General features: G+C 42.2%; 1 protein-coding gene across 1 annotated transcript; it reads left to right on the plus strand.

The window, feature by feature from the left end:
• The first annotated feature begins 2325 nt into the window (after positions 1–2325).
• LOC124144735 lies at positions 2326–11100 on the plus strand. The gene is made up of 7 exons (XM_048403960.1): positions 2326–2411; positions 4556–4837; positions 5321–5626; positions 6601–6633; positions 7091–7171; positions 7528–7605; positions 10418–11100. The coding sequence occupies exons 1-7, from the start codon at positions 2363–2365 to the stop codon at positions 10552–10554; spliced, it is 966 nt and encodes a 321-aa protein (XP_048259917.1). The 5' UTR covers positions 2326–2362; the 3' UTR covers positions 10555–11100.
• The last annotated feature ends 226 nt before the right edge of the window (positions 11101–11326 follow it).

Raw genomic sequence — 11326 nt, forward strand, 5'->3', positions numbered from 1 at the left:
TAAAATCCCAGTTCGGCCTGATTATGATCGTTGTACTGTCAGCACCATTCCCGTGGTCGTGAGATTCGGCACCAAGCCGTGACGGTGATACTTTTCAAAGCGGCGTTAAACTGACTGACTGACTGACTTAAACTTTCGAATCCTAATCAAGCGTTGATTCCACGAGAAGACAAAACAGTGCCTTGAGTGTCCATATATTGCCAAGGTACCCTCTTTTAGTGTGCCAGGGTCCGCCAAACGGTTTTTCGAATACCAGATACGCACTGATTATGACCCTTGGTCTGCCAGGCCTATTCCAGCTGTGCTGTAATAATGTTCAAAGCGGCGGTAATGCCCTTGCTAACAATAACCTTGTACTGGCAAAGAAGGCTATTCAGTTGGCCGGCGTACGCTCAGACAAAGACTAATACTGTGTATGATAAATATTGCAGAGCGTCTTGTCATGTCCATCAAGAGGCTACAATCAGATTATGTTATTTTTCATGGGTGATTCCATTACCAACAGGGGGTGATAGGCAGTAGTTTTGCTGTGAGCTCACCCAGACATGTTGTTGTTATAAGCTGTCAGACAAACGGGAGCTTCCCTGTGTGTCGCCTGACTACGTGAAGGGTGTTTACGGAAATATTTGCGTAAAATAAATTTACTCAATGACTTCTCTTGGTCAGCGAAATGGTTATGCATAGAAACGTTTCCTCTATCCAATACAGACACAATTGTTACAATCTTCATTTGCTAGAACGCCTCTGTGAGCTAGTGGACACAGCGTTTCCCTAGAAAGAAAGGTCGGTGGTTCGATCCCCGGCCGCGTCGTGCCACAAGACGTTAAAGGAGGTTACTTGTCTTAACCTTCCTGGCCCTCGGCTTTAGGGAACAAAACAAGGACTGGTTGGCTCGGAGCCAGTCTTCTGTGCCATGAGTAGAGTATCCATGTTAAACTGTGTGATGGTATCTCTGTGGGCTAGCACTAAAAACAACAGGCATTATTCCGTGCCCAATCGGAAGTTAAAGTTGCCCAAGTGACGTCGCGTAACTTCAAAGATACCTCATTAATTAATAACTGTAAGGTTTGATATTTACATGAAGCTGTAAATACGTCCAATTCATTTTCTATACATTTGCGTCTGTATTGAAAGTGCAGAAACAAAATCAAGTTTTTGTTTTTCTGAAATTGTATTGTCATTTCCTCGGGAATGGGTAATGTATCAATTTCACCATTGCTTCCGTCTATGTTAGTTTCCATTCTATGTCATATTCAGTAATTTGCGGCAATATGTATTCAGGTAGTTTCGATTGTCACGTGCCCTTTAAAATAAAGAGGGATTAATTTCAATTGTGTTTTGTTTGTTCGTTTGTTGTTTTGTAATGCTGCACTCAGCACTATTCCAGCTATATGACGGCAGTCTAGAAAGAAGTGAGTCTGGACCAGACTATCAGTTGATTAGCATCATGCGCTTGGATCCACGCCTGAGTGCTCACATGACATTTGTTTAAGTCTACCATTCGGTAATATATATCTGAATGTATGGAGTCTAAAAACAAGACTTTTAGCACATTATAACTTACAATTCATTAGCAGTTATGATGTAACCGGATTTGTTCAGACAAAACTTGACTGCATTGACTCTGTTAATATTCCTGGGTAGCAAATTCATAATTTTACTAGATCTCCAAACTGCCTTAATCGATCTTGGAAACATGTACCTCATAGATGCATACACAGTTGTGGTGAAATGGGGGTTTAACGTACCGTTAACAAATGATGTACTTATATTACAAAGTGCAAGTTGTGTGTGTGTGTGTGTGTGTGTGTGTGTGTGTGTGTGTGTGTGTGTGTGCTTGTACTAGTCCCAACTAATGCAGACTTTATAGTACTAGCCCAGTGAGATACCATGCCGCAGTTTAACATAAATACCCCACTCAGACGCAGTATCCGAGCCAACTGGTCCTAGCTCTGGTCGACTTATACACATCCTCAAATATTACTATGTGATAATTTACTTAAGTGATTTCAAAAATAAATTACTTAAAGTTTTGGTTAAAGGTAATAAAGGCATTGTTGAATAACCAAATCTCCATCCCCGAACGATCAGATGTGTTGTAAGTTCGACAAGCTTGTCCAAGTTGTATGCGTTGCGGTGTCAGTCATATTGATACGCTGACACGATTATTGTTAAGAAAAAGAAAAAGCATTGCTGATTTGTGTAAAGGTTAAAGTTTTTAGAAATTATCTTAATCTATTCTGACGGACGTGAACTAATTTATTAATTCTTGGGTAATATTTCCTCGTGCTATTTATGTAACTATGAGTGACTTACACTCTACCACCTCTGGTTCAACCACTTGCAGCATACCTACCACACCATGTGCCTGCCTATTCTACTCCTCGTGGTTCTACTAAACACCAGTGTTTGTAAGTATTTAAGTTTTGTAAGAATTTAGTTTCACAATGTTGATTTTACGATGTCATTGAATATTACAGCTTTTCGCGTTCATGCCCGCACTAGGAAAACTGTTAGCCCTATCGCTTAAGACATTCGAGGTCCGGATTCGTATCCCAGAAAGTGGACACAGTCTTAAGCAAATTCTTTGCTGTCCCCTGCTAATATTCCTAAATCACATGACCCTCACACGAGAAAAGGCACCGTTTCCATAAAGTCACCTCTGAATCTAAAACAAATGTTTGATTAATGTTACACGTAACAAGACCTCAGTAAATCTTTCAAACTGTTTTATAGAAGACTTGGTTTGAGCACGATTCCAGTTTCTAGGTTATAAGAATGCTACCGAAAAGGATTGATAACTTTTTATGTCGATATGTGTTTTCATATTTGCGGTTGTTATTGAGTATTCGATGCCCAGAAATTGCATCTCCTAAATTTGTATTCACTTTAAGTTTGTATGTATTGGAGAAAACACGCTTACGAGGTTTTGGTAGACAGATGCTCTGTCTACCAAAACCGAGGGAAAGTGTTTTTCCATACTAATAAACCGAAAAAAGAAACTTAAAACAACATTTATCAACATTTTTATGTTTCGAACATACTTTCCATGAACCTTAGGAAACGCGCGTAAAATATCTGTTGCTGGCGTACGGATCTTGAAAAGGACATTCTAAAAACCAGCTTATCAACACCTCTGTAGCCTCGTGGTACACTCACTGGGTTACAGATATGAAGGTTGCGAGTTCGATCCTCGGGAATATAAAGAAAACATTTGTCATTTGATTTTACATTTCATTACATGTTACAATCTGAACGGAAGTTACATTAATAAAATACCCAGGACATTATATACAATCACAGGGATATTATATAAAATCCCAGGGACATTACAACGTCCCTGTTTATGAGATTTAACCCGACTGGAAAGTAAAACCTCACAATAGGTTTTAATGCCTATAGAAAGAAGTCTCTTACTTAATAGCGATCCCAATGAATAGGTTTATAAAATGTGCGGTTGACTATCCCTGTGTCTTTATAGATGTCATCCACTCTGTACCGGGTGTTAATGAAAATGTCGAGAAGATTATCATATATCTCCGCTGAACTCTTCCCGAGCAAAAGATACTATTGAGCCCTCGCTGGGTAATGTATATAATGATCTTGTATAGAAGATAAGATGTGAGGTGAGGTGAAATGGGATTTAACGTCACGTCCTAGATTATTGCACTTATATATATATATAGTGTGTGTGTGCGTGCGTGCGTGCATGCGTGCGTGCGTGCGTGCGTGCGTGCGTGCGTGTGTGTGAATGTGTGTATGGTGCTTGTACTAGTCCGAAATGATTTATAGTGCTAGCCCACTGTCATACCATGAATACCCCATTTAGACACAGTATAATGACTTGTTAAAGCATTTCTCAAAGTGAGAAATTGATGCGTATTGTGTATATGATCGACAACATCAACAAACCATATCAACGGTTTGCAGTGATGAACGCCTTGACCCACTAGCATCCATGTTTAGCTTATTTGTTTAGCTTTGTTGTCTGAACTTAACTTTTATTTACACTCAGGCCGCATCAGCGGCATCAGAAATTAATTCAAAAACATAATGCATATACATTAAGTAGAACAGATACAAAGACATCTTTGCCGAGCATGCATTCATGCATGTTTATACAGATTCAGTAGGGTAGTAATATATATGCAATTAAATAAGAGGCAGAGTTACTTGATAGGTTAAAACAATGACATGATGATTTTACAGAATTTGAACAGGCTTTTCGATGTTCCTAATCGTGAATTATTGAAAAGCAAAATAATTTTATGTAGAAGGGTTGATGTAGTAGAATCTGTGTAAAAATGTATTCTTTCGTTTTATAAAGATGGACAAATAAACAAATAATGGAATTCATCAACTCAGCAATATTTGATAAATATGAGGGCGGCCTATAAACAATCGAGTGTGGACCAGACAATCCAGTGATATATATAATGAGCATCAATCCACGCCGTAGGGATACGATGTAGCGTATGACCACGTGAGCTATTAAGTCGCCCTAGCGTCGACGTAGCCATTTCTTCTTACTGTTAGTTAATGTTTTCTCTTTCAGATACTACATCAGCCAAGCCTGTGGAATCTAGAGGCGCTGCTGAAATTGACAAACCATTTACTCTACAATGTCGGAATAATTCGTCAACTTACGATGAACATAAAGACCAGGCTAAGAACTGTAATTGGACGAGAAATAACAAAATGATACTGGAGTCTAACACTAACTGCGTTGTGGAAGGATTTAAGCTGAAAATCCGCCGTTTCATTTGGAAAAGGGAACAGAGGTTTAATTGTTCCTGCATTCCCAACCTGAGTTACTCTTTCACAATTACAGCTGAACGTAAGTATTGATTCTTTGAAAGGAGATGTTTCGTGTGTGCCAGGATCCGCTAATTGTATTTTCGAATACAAGATTCGTACTCGCTCGCAGTCAGGATACTGCGTCTGAGTGGTGTAGCCATGTTAAACTGCAGTATTGTATCTCAGTGTGCTAGGACAAAAAAACAGGCGTCAGGCCGGACACACACACACACACACACACACACACACACACACACACACACCACACACACACACACACACACACACACACACACACACACACAAACCACACCCACACCCAAAGCACCCACCACACACCCAATGGGACGGAACTCGACACATTGCGGAAGTTGAGGGTTGTCCAACTTCAAAGATACCGATCATTAATGGGAAGGGACTTATTTGCACTGATTGCTTCATTTACAATTTGTCTATATATACACTGTAGTGCACCTTCTCTTCAATTACACTGTTAGCTTGTAGACCTTATCTGTTTTTTCAGGTGCCCCTCTTGTCAACGTTAACACCATGCAAAGACATAGTAGATCGGAAAGGATACACCTGAACCTAACAGCAAACCCCGAACCCCAAATCTTGAATTGGTATCGAATCTTGTACAGTGGAAGTGTGTCTGAAGTAGATCGCACAAGGAGTAGTTACAAACTGTTGCCCATCTCCGGTACATCCTACCAGCTGCAGCTAGACCATGTGGATGTGACGGAGAAGGATGCCGGGCTGTATAGCGTCATAATCTCCAACGTCAGGGGCCTCTACAGCTACAACTACAGCATTATTATTCATGGCAAGTGTGAGTTTGGTTTATCGCCGCTTTGAACTTACCCTATTTCAGTTATATGACGGCGCGTCAGCTTAAAGTGGGAAGCTCGAATTGATGCAAGTCTAAGACGTTTACCTCTTTGATGATGCCCACGTCAAAACTAAGAAACATTATCAGGGACAAACTGGGATTAAAAGCCACGATCATAGGTGTCTGACGGCTTCGACCCGTGCCCCCTTCGTCTGAGCCTTAGAATCTACTATGTACAGAAACCTCGTTAATCAAGACGGCACTGTTACCAGTGCACTGATTCGGATTAATACTTTTCAAGATTAATGTATCAAGGTGACGCAGAATACAGAAATCTTACCAGAACGGTATTTAAACGTTCCTAAATCATACGGATTAAACAATAGCCATGTTTCGGAAGAAACATCCCAGTTTTGGGACAGCAACCGTTTGTGAGGGGATTTGTGAAGCGTGTTTACCAAGTAGATATATCCCTGTTCTACAAGGTTTCAATATAAATGTAGTCAGTGTACATAATGATAAATAATTCACAATTTGTGTGGAAACTTTTAAACATATCATGCAGTTATTGATCAAATGAATTTTCAGTAAAGCTTATTTCTACTTTACTTATGTCCAATATTATTTGTCAATACTGGGGAGTTCGCCAGCATGTAATGTGCAGAGATGCATCCCTCGGTGGTACCAGCATTTTATGACCGTGGGTTTCAATATAGATGGACACAGCTGAGATCCGCATCACTTCCTTTTTTTCTCTCACCTCACGCTGAAGAGGTGCAATGTAACCGAAATACTGTAAACACGTTCACAGTGGTGTTAAACCAAAGCCACGTACACAGTTAACATCACCTCATTATACCACAGCCTGTTGAGCCAAACCCACCCACTCGTTCAGCCTATCATACTATATACCACACCAGCCTATATTTAATCATACACTAATTTGTTGTTCTTGTTTCCTTATTTATTGTTAGATGAAACAAACACGGGGAAACTTTTCTTCTCAAGTAAGTTGAACTTTGGACTCTTTGGCAATGGTTTGAAATAACATATTGATGTGTACATAGGAGTGTACGTATATATTCATTGCTCACTGAATAATGAAAAATTAAAACTTCAATTAATAATTGTGTAGACAGCAAAACATTTTTGTCAGGTTAGCTTGATGCTGTTTGAATGCCTGTTGGAATCAAAATCCAGTCACATTGTGTACTCATCCCAGCAGATGTACATCGCTTTTGGGTAAAATCTGTAATCTGTAGGCAGAACATGAAAATGAAATCCGGAAGATAAAGAAAAAGAAAGTCTGTTACGTCAAACGTCGGGACTATTAAACAATAGGACACTTTAAATCTTTAAGGCATAAAGGCTACTTATCATAATAGAAGGGATATATTATCCTGTATTCTCCTTTGTCTGTTCGTGCATAAAGAATGTATAACTTCTTTGGGTTATATTTTCAAGGACCACTTTACATCGGCGCTTTACTGGCATTGTTCTGTGGTGTCCTGAGTCTGATGGTGGGATGCTGTTTGATATATAGAGGTAGGAAAACCTGCTTTCAAACACCGCAGTTTATATATATCTGGTACTTTCTTAATCTAAAAACAACAAATTATTGCAAACCTGATATAAACATTCTGACTGCATGTACATTTCTGCTTTGTCAACAGGGCTAGGAAAGCGTGTAATGTCTAAGTATCGAGGGATATGATGTATACATTACATGTATTTCTGCTTTGTCAACAGGGCTGGGAAAGCGTGCAATGTCTAAGTATCGAGTGATATGATGTATACATTACATGCATTTCTGCTTTGTCAACAGGGCTGGGGAAACGTGCAATGTCTAAGTATCGAGTGATATGATGTATACATTACATGTATTTCTGCTTTGTCAACAGGGTTGGGGAAACGTGCAATGTCTAAGTATCAAGTGACGTATATTACAGGTAGAGCTGAGGATCCTGAAGCCATTGAAGGTAATAATAACACGTCTACCTCGATATATATATGTTTGTTTTATTTGTGATTGCGTTTTATCTTCTAAAAAACTCTTACCGCATCAAGTGACCGTCACCTCCGTCATCACTAGACAATACTAGCCGTATCCTCAGTATTATCAGTCACAGTCACCTCTGTCAGCGTTGTCACTGACCGTCAACTCTGTCAGCGAACCAAGCGTTATCGCTGACCGTCAACTCTGTCAGTGTATCAAGTATTATCACTGACCGCCACCTCTGTCAGCCCATATAGGATCAACACTGACCATAGCTCTGTCATCGGATTAAGGACTAGTACTGACTGTCACCTCTGTCAGCGCATCAAGGACCAACACTGAACACCACCTCCTTTAGCGCACAAAGGACCAACACCGAAAACCACCTATTTTAGCCCAACAAGGACCAACACTGAAAATCACCTCCTTTAGCGCACCGAGGACCAACACTGAACACCACCTCCTTTAGCCCATCGAGGACCAACACTGAACAACACCTCCTTAAGCCTACCAAGGACCAACACTGAACACCACCTATTTTAGCGCATCAAAGGCTTACACTGAACATCACCTCCATTAGCCCATCGAGGACCAACACTGAACACCACCTCTTTTAGCGCACCAAGGGCCAACACAGAACACCGCCTCCTTTAGCCCCCCAAGAACCAACACTGAACACCGCCTCCTTTAGCGCATTAAGGACCAACACTGAACACGACCTATTTTAGCGCATCAAAGGCTTACACAGAACACCGCCTCCTTTAGCCCCCCAAGAACCAACATTAAACACCACCTCCTTTAGCGCACCGAGGACCAACACTGAACATCACCTCCTTTAGCGCATAAAGGACCAGCACTGAACACCACCCCCTTTAACGCACAAAGGACCAACACTGAACATCACCTCCTTTAGCGCACCGAGGACCAACACTGAACACCACCTCCTTTAACGCACGAAGGACCAACACTGAACACCACCTCCTTTAGCGCACAAAGGACCAACACTGAACACCATCTCCTCTGGCGCACCAAGGACCAGCACTGAACATCACCTCCTTTACCGCATAAAGGACCAGCACTGATCACCACCTCCTTTGGCGCACAAAGGACCAACACTGAACACCACCTCCTTTAGCGCACCAAGAACCAACACTGAACACCACCTCCTTTGGCGCACGAAGGACCAACAATGAACACCACCTCCTTTAGCGCACCGAGGACCAACACTGAACATCACCTCCGTTAGCCCATCGAGGACCAACACTGAACACCACCTCCTTTAGCGCACGAAGGACCAACAATGAACACCACCTCCTTTAGCGCACCGAGGACCAACACTGAACACCACCTCCTTAAGCCTACCAAGGACCAACACTGAACACCACCTATTTTAGCGCATCAAAGGCTTACACAGAACATCACCTCCATTAGCCCAACGAGGACCAACACTGAACACCCCCTTTTTTAGCGCATCATAGGCTTACACAGAACACCGCCTCCTTTAGCCCTCCAAGAACCAACATTGAACACCACCTCCTTTAGCGCACCGAGGACCAACACTGAACATCACATCCTTTAGCGCATAAAGGACCAGCACTGAACACCACCTCCTTTAGCGCACAAAGGACCAACACTGAACATCACCTCCTTTAGCGAACAAAGGACCAACACTGAACACCACCTCCTTTAGCGCACCGAGGACCAACACTGAACACCACCTCCTTGAGCGCACCGAGGACCAACACTAAACATCACCTATTTTAGCGCATCAAAGGCTTACACAGAACATCACCTCCTTTAGCCCATCGAGGACCAACACTGAACACCACCTCTTTTAGCGCACCGAGGACCAACACTGAACACCGCCTCCTTTAGCCCCCCCAAAACCAACACTGAAGACCACCTCCTTTAGCGCACAAAGAACCAACACTGAACATCACCTATTTTAGCGCACCAAGGACCAACACTGAATACCACCTCCTTTAGCCCCCCCAAGAACCAACACTGAAGACCACCTCCTTTAGCCCACCGAGGACCAACACTGAACACCCCCCATTTAGCGCACCAAGGACCAACACTGAACACCACCTCCTTTAGCGCACCGAGGACCAACACTGAACACCGCCTCCTTTAGCGCACCAAGGACCAACACTGAACACCGCCTCCTTTAGCGCACCAGGGACCAACACTTAACACGACCTCCTCTAGCGCACCGAGTACCAACACTTAACACCACCTATTTTAGCGCATCATTGAACAACACTGAACACCACGTATTTTAGCGCATCAAAGGCTTACACGGAACATCACCTCTTTTAGCGCACCAAGGGCCAACACAGAACATCACCTCCTTTAGCGCACCAAGGACCAACATTGAACACCACCTCCTTTAGCGCACCGAGGACCAACACAGAACACCACCTCCTTTAACGCACCAAGGACCAACACTGAACACTCTCTCCTTTAGCCCACCGAGGACCAACACTGAACATCACCTCCTTTAGCGCACCGAGGACCAACACTGAACACAACCTCCTTTCGCGCATCAAAGACCAACAAGACAGTTTCGGTTGTGCAAAGGATAATTCTGCACTTTCTACAAAGTATTAGTCTGTATTTTATAGACAAACATATTGCTATTTCGTATGAAGTGCTCAGACATAAAGAAAGTTATTCACTAACCACTCAGACATGCATGGAATTGGGGTAGACTTCAGTAAGTATTACATTTCTGTAACATTTACAAAATGACTCCAAACCTCTCCATAGAAAGACAACGATAATTTCTTTTGCAGATCACCCTGGATCAGAGTGGGACTCTGAAAGCCTCAAGGCCCCCAGGAGTGCTGTGTCGGAAGGAGTCACAGACGACTGCATATATGAGTTGAGAGACTATGAGTTGCCACTGAATGTACATAATAAGACGCATTAACCACAGAGATGAAAGATACAACGTTGACATTACTCAGGGTAGAGAAAGAAGTTTGGGAATCAGTTCTTTATCAGCGTAATGTTGGAGGAAACCCCGAATGGATGCAGATCTTAGACGTTTACCGCTCATGTGCAACCCACCAGCACGAGTACGTTATTAATGCGAATCTGGGATTCAAACCCACTATCATTGGTTTCTAGCGCTGAGACCAATGGGACGTTCGACAACTAGGGCAGGGGCACGTGTGACTCCTGTAGACAGATAGAAAGTAGCGTCAATCTCATACTGTGTAAATAGAATGCAAATGGATAATGTTAGATGATACAAGAATTTTACATTAAGCATGTATATACAAGTCTACTGTTTAGATGGGTTAATGGAAACGAAATTGCGTAGTGAGACGAAATGCAAAATGAATTCCATGTGGTGTTTTGTTTGTTGTTTAACGCCGCACCCAGCAATATTCCAGCTATATGACGGCGGTCTGTAACTAAGTCTGGACATGATAATCCAGTGATTGACATCATGAGCATCGATCCACGCAATTGGAATACCATGACATGAATGAACCAAGTCAGCGAGCCTGACCACCCGATCCCGTTAGTCGCCTCTCACGACAAGCATAGTCGTCTTTTATGGCAAGGGTGGGTTGCTGAAGACCTATTCCACCCCGATCTTCACGAGTGCCCATATGTGTACATAATATGAATGATAATATGAATAGTAACATTTGATGAATAATAACATGGATGATAACATGATATGAATAATA

The sequence above is a fragment of the Haliotis rufescens genome, unplaced genomic scaffold (assembly GCF_023055435.1).
Source record: "Haliotis rufescens isolate VD_foot unplaced genomic scaffold, xgHalRufe1.0.p SCAF_3, whole genome shotgun sequence".
Taxonomy (NCBI): Eukaryota; Metazoa; Mollusca; class Gastropoda; order Lepetellida; family Haliotidae; genus Haliotis; species Haliotis rufescens.